Source organism: Labrus bergylta, chromosome 8 (assembly GCF_963930695.1).
Source record: "Labrus bergylta chromosome 8, fLabBer1.1, whole genome shotgun sequence".
Lineage (NCBI taxonomy): Eukaryota > Metazoa > Chordata > Actinopteri > Labriformes > Labridae > Labrus > Labrus bergylta.
In genome coordinates, this window is record NC_089202.1 from 1,423,974 (window position 1) to 1,440,229 (window position 16,256).

Sequence of the window (16,256 nt, forward strand, 5' to 3'; positions counted from 1 at the left end):
GGGGGACAAGACTGAGAGTCCCTGGAGACAGGGAGTGCATGGTGTGGAGATACAGGGTCTGCGCCCATAGCAAGAAATGAAACAGGCCTGGGTGTTCTCTTGGCTGTATGGCTGCAGGAACATCAGAGTGTAAGTTTGAAGCACTTCTGCAGTCTGCATAATGTGTCTAACAGCCATGCCTGGCCAGAAGAACAGGGGCCTCTCCGTAGGGGGCAGAGCATTTAGCAGACTAATCATAATATGCTCCATTGCATCTGATCCAATGCAAGTGAGATCCTGCTCGCTCTCTCTCTCTCTCTCTCTCTCTCTCTCTCTCTCTCTTCCACACAAGCATTTCTTCTGTCATGTTAAAGACATGTTTAGTACACTACTCTCATAATAGCTGTTATACTTTTATTGATGTAAATGCTTGGTAATAGTATACCGTTTAGAATGTAACTCATCTGGTTCTTTTTCTTTAGGGCGTTGTGGGTGCTTATGTGTGTGACAGTGTGTGGGTGTATTGGGGATAGGGATTCTACTCGTTTCCATCGCTGGACTCTTTTAAAAATATACATTTCCCCTCCTCAACCCCTCATGTTCTCCTATCAGGCAAAGCAGGGGAGGAAGTACAGCATACATTCTGCAGCAGTGGTGCGCCGAAGCTACACACTGCTACGCGCGCAGCACAGTCACACCTTGGCATGGTCACAGTCTACCTCAACGTTTCACTCTCCAAAAGAAAAAAAAAACCGCGGTACACGCGCGCGCACGTCAGCTTCACTGATCGGCCCCATCATCCAGTCAGGAAATATCTGCAGCAGCAACATACTGTAGGTTGTTATTACGCAGGCAGGCTGCCGATCGATAAACGCAACACCCCACCCCAGCCCCCAATATCGCTTGCAACACCAACGGGGAAGCCCTTCCTCATAAATCAGGGCATTTCTTTACAAAGGAATCACTCACCCGATGTTGCTCAACGCCTGCTCGAACAGCTCCGTCTGCAAGATGTTCTGAGGCGCCGTGAAAGCCCCGTTGAAATGTGATAAAACCGAGCTACAGAACTGACGCAATGTCTCAAACTGCATTTTCCCCCTCCGTTTTCTTTTATCCTTAGTAAATGATCACCCTTTTTTCTTTCATCAACAATACATCCTAAAGCCTGTGCTCGCTCCGGACGCCCCCCTCCACACATAAACCTCCTCAATAATTTGTAAGTATTATCTCCTGGGGCGCATTAAACGCAGAAACAACGCCGATCAAGTTCCATATTTCTCCTGCCACTCCTGGTAAAAAAGTGTCCTCAGATGAGCCGCATTCCAGGCAGGATCCCTCGGTCATAATGCTTCGAACTTGAAGCTAGAAAAAGGAGGTAGTGCCGGTGCCGGTAACGAGCCTTTTCTTCTTCTCGCTGTAGCAAAAATCTCTTCTTGGTGTGCAGTAAGAGGCGATTGAGCGCCCGGAGCTGAGAAGACGAGGAGAAGCATCCTACACGACAGCGAGCAGCAGCAGCATCTCTTACCGGTGCATCAGCTGCTGCCTCATTCAACTCATTTCCCGTCGCCTATGACGAACACACACAGGCACTAACGCACAAAAAACCGCACTCGAACACAATACGGGGCTGATATGCATTCGTGCACACTCTTTGCCTTATCTCGTCTTGCTCTCTCATGCTCTCACAAACGATACAGCAGAGGGAGGTAATGCTGCCATCAGTTTTTTTGTGTTCACATAATGCCATATCAGTTCTAGTTTCATCTACTAAAGAAAAGGAACCTTTTCATTTTCTTGTAGCCTATTAGAGCAGGGGTTCCCAAACTTTTCAGGTCGTGACCCTCAAAATAAGGGTGACAGAAACTGGGGACCCCCCACTGGTCTTTAAGGTGGTTAGTTAGGTATATAACGTAGCGACAGCCACGCACACACTAATAAACCTATCCAAAAGCTAGTAACACAAAATAACACAACAGCCTAAAATAATTAAAAATTGTATTTCACTTAATGATACTGTCTTATATGACATTGGACTAATTTTTGTATATTTACAAAAATGGTAAAAAGATATACTTATGCACTTTTAAATTATTTTTTATGTTTTATGGAAGGCATCTCGCGACCCCCCTCTTGATGGCTGGCGACCCACCTTGGGGTCCCGACCCCCACTTTGGGAACCACTGTATTAGAGGATGTAAAATAACTGCATGTATTGAATAAAACAATGACAGGATAGTTTTAATGTCATCATTATGATGACTCAGATTTTAATCTTGTATCTTTGTCTATGATACAAAACATTTAACTTTGAAGCTGTGATTCTAATCCCTACAGAAAAATCAAAAGTAAAGAAAATGTTCAGGTCTATGTCAAGACACACACCCTTTGTATTACACACAGACATAAAACAATTTAAAGTAAAGGCAAAATTATTTGATACATATGATAAAGAAATCATTATAGGGAGCAGAATGTTTGGCCTCCTGAGTCTTATTTATTCTTTGAAATTGGACATAATTGCATGATAACAATTTTTTCCAGGCCAACATGTCATTGTATGACAGGCACAGCCAGGTGATGCTAACAACCGATGTCTCTATAACGGTGTCCTCACATCAAACTATGATAGAAGCACAGTGTTTTGAATCCAGATGTTAAAGCAACTTATTCAGCCATCATTAATGCTATCTTCTCTGTCAACACTTTTTTGCTGAGATCTGTCGATGCAACCTGCTGTTTGGTGAGTGCACAGGGTGTGTTTATATCAGCAATATGTTTGAAGGAGGTTCACAGACTAGTATTATCCAAACCACTTATTTAACAGTAGAGGCAAAATGACCCATTATTGTGATGCCCCCAGCTGTTTGACTTCATCCTTCGTTTGATTTTGAGATTGAATTCAGCCTCAAACTCATCCCAATGCATTAACTGTAGTTATCCACAAACAGTTTTGTTATTTCATTATTAATTATTATAAACAGAGGCTTTTTCAACTTTAGATCTCACTTCTGAGAAGGTGGTTAAGGTGGTTAAGGCTTGATTGATCAAACTGAAGGCTTGATTCAAGTTGTTTCATCTTGTTCTAAATTATAGTTATAGGAATGATGACCATAACTACAAATGCTCCAAAATCTGAACTCTACTTTAATTGGAATTATTTATTCAAATGACATGTCAAAGCTGTGGCTTTAAAATATCTAACCACTAAATCAGAGCCACTCCCCCAACATTTAGAGATGCACTGCTTCACTTATTATGCAGAGTGAGAGAGAGAGAGTTGGGGAGAGTAGCACAGCCATAGTTGTCATGATTATCCAACTTCCTTTTTCTGTTATTCTCCCTGGCTGCTTGAGGCTGTCTACAAAATAGGGCCAGTCCCCACAAAACTTTACAAAAGAATACAAAAATTGAGAGTCTGGTACAAAAAACAGTTTTGGTCTCTAAGCCTTATTTTTCTACTCATGACAATTGTACAGGTTGTGAATTTTATAACTTACTCATTAAAATGACTTGACATTGACATTCTGGTTATGCATACTAATGGCTTTAGTAACAGGAGGATGAGACTAGCTGTCTGCTAAATGCCAACAAAGTCAATAATTTAGTCAATTAATCTAACCTCAAACATCTTAATTTGTTTATGTTGTTGATGTCTTTGTGGCTTTTCACGTTATGGCTTGCTGTGTGTTTTATTTTACTGAATCTAAGAATTATGGAGCTGTCTTTGGTGTAAAGCTATTTTCAAATGGCAAAAAATGTCCACTAATGAATATACAGATGTGTGTAGAAATCCACAAAGACATACAAATATGTAAACAGGTCTACAAAGCTATTTACCTTGTTGCTTTTTAGCCTCTATTCATGTGTATCGCAAGCGGCTGATTCTTTGCACAAAGCATGCTAGGATGCCTTGTGAAAATCTAAGAGGCTAGCCTCTTTTAACAGCTTTTCTGCCTCATTATGTCATGAACATGCTTTAAAGAAAACTGTGGTATATTTTTTAGTATAATATAAACAAATATAAACAATTTGGGTTGCTGGTTTTAAGGAAATGACTCCTCAAGTCAACAAAAGTGACCAGCGAGACTGCAAACAAACCCTTGTCACAGACAATTGTGGATCCAAATACACCATTTGTGGATGTTGTATGGCACAAGTCTTGCAAAAGTCACAGGTAAACAGACAGCCAATCGAGAGGCCCTCCTCAACTGCAACTGATGACTCCAATGTATTTTCAACTCTTAGCTAAGACTTTTCAGTTATTAATTATGAAGACATTTAAAATGGCTCTACATGTTTGCAGAAAGAGGTACACATTTCTGAATCCGTGTATGCATTTGTGGATTTTTGTATATATTTTGGATCTTCATGTATTTTTGGATCTGTGTACATAGTTGTGGATCTGCAGATCTGTGCATGCATTTGTTGATATTTGTATGCTTTTTAACTTCTTTTTCTTAATTTAAGCTCCATAAAGAAGTCTGTGCTCCATTTGTTCTGCAAGTGGAAATCTACTTTTATGTTCACACTAATAAGCAGGTATCTGAGTCAGTGCTTAACCTGACATGTTAGTTTGTTAAGTGTTTGCCAGTGCGAAGGAGTTACATTTGTTGTTGGCAAGCCTAAGTGATGAAAATACCTTTTAGTTCTCCAGAAGGGCTATTCTGTCCACTGGTTGTTCTCCCTCCATAGATTCAAAATCAAGCAGCCAGACCACTACTTTCCACAAACTCCTCTCAGGCCCAGCTTCTCAACTTTACTAAACAAACAGCGCTGTTCAGCAACAACCATGGACAGGATTTCATTCTGATAACTAGCTCTTTTGCCACCAAATGAATTAGCCGCAGGGAAAGTCTGTATTGGCCTGTGTAACCTCTCACCCATCTCCAACCACAACCCCCCATCCTAAAATTGTAGCTTATGGCTACAGAAAAACAAAACGGTGGTGACCGAAGGTCAAACTAAAGGTCTAATAAAGGCCTTAAAAAGTTTTCAAACCGGTGGTTGTTGTCACAGTGGATAGTTCCATCATCTGTCTAGTTGGCCTGTTTTGAGACATTCTTTGTTAGACTGTGTTGTAATGGACTGAAGCATATGAAGCTATATCATCTTAAACAGTGGTTGTGCTTGGTTTTAAAGGGCCAGGTTCGGTAAGTGTTTCTTCTTATTACACTTTCGACAGCCTGAATTAATCTTCTGCTTGGCTGAATGTGCTTAAAAAATGCAGATTGTGAGGAAATTTAACCACTGAGTGTGTTCCAATCTCAGTGCAATCATTGTTGTTTCATCAGCCTCACCCAACACTGCAGCTGTCCTGGCATATCTGTGTGTTCATTCAAATGACACCTCCAAGAACAAGATAAATTAGAGACCTTCCCAAGTTATTTCTCCTTTAAATAGTCTGTCAGCTTTCCCCCCTCCTTTCAGCAGAACAGATCCAGAAGTTAATTTAAACATTCTTTAAGATTAATGAAAGTGGGTTTTGGTGCTTATGCAGTAGGAGTTCTATTTATGGACTCTCCGCTATCCATCATCGGCATTATCCCTTGAATTCTCAGACAGCCTGTTTCCTTTTGTGTCACTAAAAATATAGGCAATGCCAAAAAGAGATTCGTTCCCCAGTACCATCTCTACCTCTTCAGCGAGGCAGTCAATTAATACACAGTAATGAGAGCCTGGGCTGGAACAGAAAGTGACTGGATGACTGAATGCTTGGAGCAGTTGGATCTATAGTCTGATCTATAGTTCATCTTATTATATTTTAAATTCACCTTAAAGCAGCCAGACATTTGAGGACACGTGTGGATTATGTTCTTCAGTTTCATTGAGATAGAGAATACTTTTATCCTGCATCACCCTTAAGTCTTCATAGTCATTTAGCTTTGATTACAATTTGTAGTTCCAGAGGATGCTCTACAATTTATTGTTGTACTACATGGTGTCCATCAAGAGTATAGAAGCATTATGGATATGACATTTAACAGCGAAAGCCTAGGAAAATAATTGTACCAACCCATAGGAGAAAAAATAGGTAATATTACCTAAAAATAACCATGATGCTAAGTTAGTGTCACAGTTTCATAGCAGCTTTTCTGCACTGTGAAAGTGTACATGCTAACCTCCCACTTCATTCATTGGTACTGTGCAGCTAATTCAATTTATAAATCAAAACATAAATTCAGAGCAAGTAATCAATAATCAAAGTGAACACATTTTCCCGAGAACTTCTCTTACTTTTGGTGGAGTGCATTAGAAAGTAAATGCAAGACTAATTGCAGAGAGAGGACATAGGGCTAATACGTTGTCTTCAATTCTGTGCACAGGCTTCTGCAGTTTGGTTTGACCATGTGTCTGAGAAGTATGGGAAGTGGTGCACCAAGTATACATTTAGAAGGTCAGAAGATGATAGAAAAACAGACATGGGCTGGTTTGGGATAGAGTCAAATTCACTTGATGTATGCATTTGCTCCCCACCCGCATGGCACAAAACATAGCACATAGCAATTTCCCATTTCCCCAAGAACTCCAAACTTGTGGGCAGAGGTGACCAGCATGGAGACAAAGACATATGTTAGCCTGTGGGCTGTGCCTGCAGTGAAGCACCAAGGGTTATGGAAAACAAAACCTGACATTACAGCCTTACTGTAATACAAGAGAGAAAGAGTGGCATGTTTGCATCCCGAAAAGTCTTACTTAAATCAAACTTAATTAGCTTGAATATTAAAATTGTCTCGCATTAAAGTCAAGTTTAAGTAAAGTGTTTAGTTGCACTGAACGGAAATGAGGACATGAGAGAGGTTTTGTCTCTGCAGTGAAAATGCATATCTATATAAATGATGTAAATCTTGAATACAAGCTGCTCCTCCTCTTCTTGACAGAAGATAGAGAAAGGAGCCCCCATGTGGACAACAAAGTAACTACCTTATTTAACCAGTATCAAAAAATAGGAAACCAGATACAAGATTCGCAAGCACATCATGTTGGCTTTGTTGTCTTCCGAAGGTGCCACTCACAGGGTGCACACAAACAAATTGAACACAGTGTTCTGCATTGCATTCAGGCCTAATCTTGCTTTTCAACACCAAAAGCATGGTATAAACGCTTTATTACCAATCTCTGCAGTCTGAACTGGCCTACAAACATACCTGACAAATCTGTTATTTAAGTTCCAAAGCTGCACTTTCTCCCAATGGTAAATAGATTGTATAAAAAATAATTTAAACTCCCCTCACTTCCGATTCATTTCTTGGTTAACATTGGCCATCTGATTTGATATGTGCTGTGTTCTGTTTATGCCTGCGTATGTCTTATGTGTGTGCTAATGTCATATAAAGTATCAGTATCTCTGTCTCCATTATAGGCCTCATGGGCTCTATGTACAAGCCGTTTGATAAGGGCTTTGACTGCCTTGCTAGGAGACATTTATCGTATACTTGAGAGGCTTCAATCTCTGCTCTCAAAGCTAATGCTAAAAGGCACTTAGGCACCTTCATGAAATGGCATCATGTGCAAGTCCTTTGCTTGATGCATTATTCTCTGGTCAAACAATTGAATTGTCTAAACAACGTAATGAAAACGACTCACAACAGTGTGTTTTATATGTAGCATGTAGAAGGTGTATGCTCTTCTTCACACACAGTACTGACCTGTCTATTGGTCCGTCTGATCCCAAGTACCTCGGCCCGGAGCCGTTGTCGAGGGATGACTGTCTGTGCAGGTGCCCACCGTGAGGTCTGCTTCTGTCTGACGCTGGTGTCAAGTCCCCTGAGGCTCCCTGGTAGGGGTACAGGGACGGGTCCTGCAGTTTGGCCTTCTTCCCCTGCGGCCCACCCTCAAACACACCCCGCACCTGACCAGGCCCCGAGCCATAGAACCATGCCCCCGATTTGGTGAGGATTTCTTGTTGTTTTCGGCACAAGTTGCATACCCACATAACCTGCAGGAAAGGAAAGGGAGCATTAATAGTTTGGAATGGTGATTGACAGGTAGGTTGTCTTGTTGTATAATCTATGATGAACTGTAATGAAGTGATTTGAGTGTTTATTTTAGGTAAAGGTGCAACATAACTGTGAGGCATATTGCTGTAACTGGGTGAAAATCGTCTTTACATCCATATAATTTTTGAAAAAGAGATGAAACTTTAAGAGAAGTCAAAAATAACTTTGACTTCTGTATTTTCAGCCCACAGCAACAATATTATTAAATACTAATGACAATTCATGTAGATGAAGCGAATGATGAAATATGTTACACATTCAGCAGCCTCTAATCATATTTAAAGGTAAAGTCATATGAGGTCAGTTTGTTCTTTTGAGTCTGTGAGTCTTAATAACCCCTGTAGATTTCAAAGACTGTAGGTTTGCTTGCATCTTTTATTGCACTACATTACATATAAACTCTTGTTTCTGTTTAGAAAACTGCAGCTGCCAATATGACGAATGATTGCAGAGACTACTCACATCTTAATGAAGGTGCTCCTCGGTTAGATAAATGGAAAAGCCCAGCTACATTTGCCTTCTGTTATACTCTACAAGAAGTGGAGAGATGGAGGTTTTTACTGCTGAGTGATGTATAGAGTTTCTCTGCTCTATACTGCAGCCCCAGCAGCAAGCTCACCACATTAGCCTAATAAATCTACCAACAGACAGGAGCGCTGATCACTAAACACACACATGTTCAAAGACATGCACACACACTACAAGGTAAAGCTCAACATCCTGGCTCAAGTCACCCTGTAGGGAAAATATGTATGTTTTTTTGTAAAGCTACATTACTTGATATCAGGTACAGTGAAATATTACTCCGACTCATCCGTCTCTTTATTGGGTCTTTTTACCTTTTCATAACATGATATTTGATTTGATACATTCTGTACATACAATGTGCACTGTTGCACATTTTTCTGCTCACTTTTAGTTGCTCTGTTAATGATATGTGTCTCCTGCTGTGCAGAGAATTGTGGATCAGAACAGTTAGAAATGTATACCAGCATGCATGATGTCAAATTAAGTGGATGACAATATCTTCCTTGTATTTTTGTACTACAATCGACATATATGCATTTGGACTTACTAAATCTTTCTTGCATACTTAACAGTTTGGTTTAGTTTTGTACAGGGGCCATGCACAACACAACTATTGGGCCAGAGTTAGCTATGAAGCTAATTTACATCTGTGGTCCCTGGGCAGATTTAAAGCACAAACATTACAATACAAACTATTCTAATTGATAAACAATAAATAAGAAGAACACAACTTTACAAACAGTATATCACTTAAGTAGTAATAGTATGGAAGTACTGGTATTGGAGCACACCCTAAGTGCGCCTGAGAAAAATAGGGACTTGCAAAATGATTGACAGGCCAGACAGCCTCAAGAGCTACTGCAGCCCCCCACCCCCCATCACACCCCCCACCTTTACAGTCCCAGTGCTGAGTCAGTGCATTACTGTTATTAGTGTGAGGGAGCTCTGGATGCTGCCTTGCCAACCACCAGTGAGTCTTTTGCTTGCCACTGAAAAAAATAAATACTGACTGATATGTTAGTTCTAGATTAATGGAACCCACTTAAACCTCGTTGGTCCACACAGTTACTGGGTGCAGCAGTTCAGAGGTTGGATTAGAAGCTCAGGCCTAAACCACAGCTTCTTCTCTCATAGGTGGATGGCCCAAAGCAAAGGGTGATAGTGTTTTAAGAAAAACAAGTCCAATTATACAACTCAAGATAGAGTCCCCAACCCCAAGTGGGGAAAGAAAACTGTCATTTGTAATCACAAGTAACCATAAGTACAGTCTTTTACACGTGAAACACACAGAAAACACAGATTCAGAGCTTACTACTTGAGCTGGTTTGTGACAGATGAGGGTGTTAATTACAACTCACACTGCCATAACAAAATACAGAAGGAAGAGGTTCCAGCAACAATTCAGCAAAAAGAGATTGAAGTTTGCGAAGCAACAAAAACTATAGAAATGCATGTTTTTGCAACAGACATTGCAAAGGTAACATTTCTGGTTATTACTGCATATAGCACTATTTAGAGAATCAGGGCAGTGATTTCTGTGCTTTAATCATGTGTATTAAAAGTGTGTAATTATCACACACAGGAAAAGTAGCCTCCTTCAACCAGCACTTGTGGATGTGGGCAACAATCTTACTAAAAAGCCTTTATTAATTACTTTAGTTACTTTTAAATGTAGTGCAAAACAGTCACATCAGGCAACATGAACTAGCCTATGTGACATTGACACGAGGCCTTTATGAACAGCTTTCAATACATATAAACTATATTTAGGGACACACAATGAAAGCAAGGAGGCTACAAATGTTGCTTCATGTGTCCCTATGGAGGGCTGATATGACTGACACTTTAACTGGGGTCATGGTGAGAGCTCAACACTGAACTATGAGTCATCAGGTAAGACCTGGGAGCAACCAAGGTTAGTTTCCTGCTAATCAACCACTAACTCTTCATGCACTTGGAAGTTACACACATGTGCATACTCACACATGCACGAGCATGCACACAAGCTGCAACTAAAATTAATCTGAAAAATAATCTCAATGTGGAATCAAAAAGAGCTTTAGGAACAGTAGTCAAAGATGTGCCAGAGTGTGTCTGCCCCTCCAGTAGTTTAGACAGTGGTCCAAAACCAAATGTTACTAGCAGTTATATTTACTTAAGCAGGGAGTGTATGTGAAATAAAGCATTCCATGAAGTAGGTAATCCCTTCATAGAAATGATTCAAAATGGACGGATTAAAAAAAATAGTTTACCATATTTACCTTCAATTGCCTTGCATAAAAAACAAATGAACACTTTCATTGCAACCAAGCACTCACATTATCATGAATTTAAACAGTGAAGCAAAGTTGGCTTTACTTTAATAAATAAAAACAGGAAGTTGAGCTGTTGCTCTACACATAGTTTGTGAAAAAATAATGAGTCATACAAGTGACAGGGAATGGTGCGCAATTGTAAAACAAAGATTTAAGTGGTTGGGCATTGAGATGGTGGATGGGCACTTACAGGAAACTTCAAATACCCATACAAATCTGGGATCAGTTCCTAAATCAGTAATACAGGATTCCTAACTGAGGTTTATTTCAACAAGATTTTCCTATTTCTTGACAAAAGAATGAACCCTTATCCAATCTGTGTCCATAATATTATAAATAATACAACGGTTAGGTTGAGAGAGCCTATGCCTATTGTATTTGCATGTGCATGTTTTCAGTCACTATGTATACTAAATAATAGAATGTAGCATGCATTTTGAATTGTAATCTTTATTAATAGGACACATTATAAATCACCTGTGGTTAATTACTCATTCTGTCCCTGGCTTTTGCCAGCCCAGTTCCCTTACAGAAAACTGCCCCTATGACCTACATATTTACCTCTCCAAAGCGCAATTAACATAGAGTCAGTCTCTCTGCACCTCCAAAGATTGCCAATAATAATTAACCACGCTCTCAGCCCTTGGACTCTGCTGAGCTCTTTTATCTCATCAGTGAATACCTAATAGCATATTAGCATTCAAAAACAGCCCAACAATCATGTGCATGGGTCCTGTAAATGTTGAGCAGACTGAGACTTAAACATCAATACTTTGATTCAATTTGCAGTTTGGAACAGAGTCAAAATGATAAAGTGATATTTACACAGTAAATGAGGCAAGAAACCAAAATAATGAAAATGGCACTGGTATGAAACTTCATTTGTCCTAAACATTATGTTCTACAAAATAAAAACAATATTCTTTTGGGCTTGATGAAAGTGCATTTTGAGATTATCAAAAGGAATTAAAAGGCCACAATGGGCTAAGAGGTTATGTAGTTGTATCTACTCATAGAAAAGCATGCAGAAAATGAGCTATAGCCTAAGCTCTCCAATCTCTCAGATATTGAAATAACTCAACTGAATCTAGTCATACTGTATTACAGCTCCAGATGCATGACAGCAACAGAACCTTTTTTATTTCATTAGTAACATTGGCAGAGAAATCACACCGCATGAAGCTGAGCGTCCATCAAGGGAGGCAGCCCAAAGACAGTGTGAGGACAGCCCACACCAAACTGTATCTCTCATTGTTGTGAACCATGTATACAGATACTCAACAAATACATGTATGCAAGAAAATCAGCTATAACAGACAAAGGTATGTACACTCCCACTGCAGCCATTGTGCCAACGATTTTCCAAATACACACACACACACACACACACACACACACACACACACACACACACACACACACACACACACACACACACACACACACACACACACACACACACAGAAACACACACAGAAACACACACAGAAACACACTTCCCTTCGGCTTAACCGTTCTCAGCTGAGCACAGGCAGGGGGTTGGGGGCTGCAGCCCTCAGGCAGGGCCATTTCTTCCTGTGTTTGCACATTTTATAGTCATTGAACCTGCAGCTAAAAATAGAAAGCTAAAAACCTGACACAACCACAGCAGGAAGATGTATACTCTATTAAATGTGCTATAGGCTATTTACTAAGAAACAGCATTAAGGGAGACAAACATCCGGGGCCATGCGATCAATAAATAATATATTTTCTAATACTTTCCTTTCAGACTGAGGGTTTTATGTTATTCCAACTTAAATCATCTTCTGGAAAAAAATGTTGTGCCAAGAAGAGTAAGAATGGCAAAAAAGGCTACACCTATGCCACTGAAGGACAAACATTGAGAGAAAACATCCATGTAACCAAACTGTGCCATGTGGCCCAGGTCATAGAGACCCTGTGATTTTGGTTTGGCGTTGAATAGTCCTACAATATATCTAGCACACACATTGTATAAAAGGTTACATGCATCCTACAGCGATATACTCTACTTTTCTTGCCCCATTCAAAAAGTCCCAGTGGGAACATATATATATATATATATATATATATATATATATATATATATATATATATATAAATATAAATGCAATCCAGTTGGATTTGCACTGAGCTCTCTCTTGTGGCCATTGAACTGCACTACAACATTACTTAACAAAGGCTCTAGAGTGAATCAGCAGTATCCTTTCGGGCACACCACAGTGTGTTTACATGGAAAGTCAGCTCCAAAATATATCAAAGTTATATTTAATTAAAGAACAACTTCAATTCATTCATTCTGAACTCAATCCTTCACAAAAGTATCTATAGTTCAATTGCCACATATTTTTGTCCTTATTTCAAATGAGACTGTTAAGAGAGGGCTTTTTTGGTTGGTTATCAATTTTGCCACATATGTTTTATTTCATAGGTAAAAGAAATGTAGCAACCTAGATCTGAGATGTAAAAAAAAAAATGGTAGAAATATTGATAAGACATGACGCATGCTGCAAAATTGATGTGGCAACCAGCCATGGGGATCCGATTACTTTGGTGTTTCACTCCTTTACCTGAACTGATGTGAACTAAACCTCATTAAAGACTCATGGTTAGTGGAATGGTGTGTTTCTCAGAACATCCCTGTCTGGACTGGATCCTGTTCACAATCGAATACACTGCAGAGCAAATCATTGCCACAACTGGAGGATGCACAAGTGTGTTCAGCTGCAATGACAGACTATGTGCATATGTAGGTCAATGGCTGCTGCATATTATGACAAGTGAAAATATTTTTGAAAAAGGGTATGGATCTCGTTACGAACGTGACTGTTCCTTTACAGATTCTTCCACGAGCTTCATTTTTTACGTAAATGTTGCACAGTGTAATAACCCCATTTCAAATGGATTGGGATTCTTTTTCTTTTTGATTTACTTGTTGTTGTTTCTGCCCAGTGGAAGTAGAACGTGAAATAGGGCATTTGAGTCAGTTGTTCAGAATAAAAAGTTTACAGGGCATTTTGCTGTGATTCAGTTGTGCGTCTACATTCACATGCTTCAACGCTGGCTACACGTGGTGAATCATATTTTAACGAGCTTCTAATTTTAGTGTTCGCGCCACTAACAATAATAGACTTAATGAATATTAATGTCCTTGTTTGAAGTTCAGAGACGTGGGGGAGACGAGGGAAATACAGTAGGAAAACAAAAACGCGGCGTTATGGACAAATAGTGTCGGAGCAACATCCCCCTCAGCTTGCTCTCTCAGACATCCAAAAACGCCTTTACATTTTGAACAGACATGACGCGCGCTCAATAACACAACATACAGTATACCTTACTATTTGGAAGCTATACTTAATGTAGGTAAAATGCTGCAATGAAGGTTTAGGGCGTATGTGTGTGATTTTCTGAGCGGAATTCCAGCTGTACATTTTGCCCGTAAATGGTCCCATATCTGCAAGCAATATGACCGGTGAAAAAAACGCGATGCAGTCAAAGCCTCATACTCTCTCAGCTTACCCATGGTGCCACTGAGGGAAAACACTGTCCCTGCGCAGAATGATCACCGTGTTTAAGTCCTGGTAATGAGGTGGCGACTGTCCGCTGCTGCTGCTTGCTCTTGATAATGAAGAAACTGCCGACCTTCAGCACCGCGGACAGCTCCAAGTCCAGACAACAGACTGACTGCCGGACAGCGGCTGCTGAAAACACCGTGAAGGTTACACCGGGGACTCAACTGACCACATCCGATCCATCAAACCAACGCGCTTTTCCGCTCTGCTTCTCTCAACTAAGCAATCACCCAAAGATGCCCGTCCATTTAGAAGAATGACGGATTCCAATCTTGAATCGTCACACTGGATCCATTAAACCGTGCAAACAATTCCGTACTCAATGTCAGTAGGTCTTAGGGGAGAGAACATGTGAGCCGAGCAAGAACGCATCAAATCACGTTATGTGTCCCAGCACCGCTGTATTAGTTCATCTGTGATAGAGAGTGAGCGCTGTGCCGGAGTTGATAGGACCTCATTACATATGCGGCGCGTCCAGGCTCTGCTCCAACAGTCTAATAGACAGACAGAAAAACGCGGTTACGCAAAAGAAAAAAAAAACCGGACTAATACTGCTTCTTCTCTGTGTCACCGTTAACAAGCATACCAAGTCACAGCCTGTGCTGTGACCAAAAAAAAGAGAGGAAAAAAAGAGAGCTGCTGTCGTCGCCACCGTTATGCAGGCCCATTTCTCTTCTTGTCTGCAGGAATATGAAGTCAGAGGTTGCAAAATATGAACGTGAGGATGTCAGAAACTATGCTGCGTTCACTTACTGTGGGAAAAATACCCTTTAGAGGTCTGTTCTGACTTATTAAAAATGGAAGGCTGGGATTTTCATTCGATGGTTTTAGCTTTTTAATCCCTAACAAACATGTATTCATAAAATCGTGTTATTAATTAGATTTATATTTATTTATATTTATATGAATGTCTATACTGCTGCTTCCTATAGGCCTTTATACTAAATAAAGACAACATTAATAGATGGGGCGGTATCATTTTCAGACCATACCCTAACCTTAAAATGAAAATTGCCCTTTGGATAAGCCTATGCCTGTCATCTTTTCCATATGCTGCATTCTGTCCAGTTTCAGGGAAAATAAAGTTTACAATGTATCATGATTAGCCCCCCTGTAAGTGTCCTTTTCATTTTATTTGTGAAGATGCAGAGATACAGAAACGACTTTTGTATCCAGTATATCCACCTGCACGATACAGTGCTGAGAATGTTTTTCTTCCATCATTTTTTCATAATGTTTTGTTTTTTAACTCATTAGAACTCATCTTTCTAACTTACTGTTAACCCTCTCTGTGTTCATTTTAAGGAATTCCCACAATGCATGCAGTTAATAGCTCAAACATTACCTATACACACAAGTAGCCTATAATTAAGACATGTTTAAACAAATTAGTAACATGATGTTTCTATACAGACAATGGTTATAAAGTGAAGTTTGGAATATACATGTCCAATGGATTAAAGGTGGTGGAGTGTATGTCCACATGGTATCCTTGAATGCTGATAATGATCTGGGGTGCTGAGAGACTCAAAACTTATTTAATTTAATAAAATATGATATTGATTTTTTTTTTTTTTTATCACTTTATTATCAGTAATGCTGAGGGGCCAGGAAGCAGATTTTATATCTTCAAGTGTAGCTTTAATCACAAATGACTTCCTCGCTGGAGACTGTGGATTCCTCAGGCCCCTTTGAAGCTATATCACAGGAAATGGTGGGGAGCTCTTCTGCTACCACAAGGGATTCCAAAGGCCATCACAAGGCTGACACAATTTATCTTTATCAAAAGCGTTTTACTGTTTAACCCCCAAATGAACAAGCATTCTTCAAGTATCTACTTTGTG

The 16,256-nt window shown here is 39.9% G+C and overlaps 1 protein-coding gene across 6 annotated transcripts in view; it reads right to left on the reverse strand.

Annotated features, from left to right (window-relative positions):
• The window catches only part of rims2a (regulating synaptic membrane exocytosis 2a), a 144,460-nt gene that overhangs the window by 97,737 nt on the left and 30,467 nt on the right, over positions 1-16,256 (reverse strand). For all 6 annotated transcript variants that reach the window (XM_065957666.1, XM_065957667.1, XM_065957668.1 and 3 more), the window contains one exon: positions 7,626-7,915. In XM_065957666.1, the coding sequence (XP_065813738.1) occupies positions 7,626-7,915 (290 nt within the window). The remainder of the gene's footprint in view (positions 1-7,625; positions 7,916-16,256) is intronic.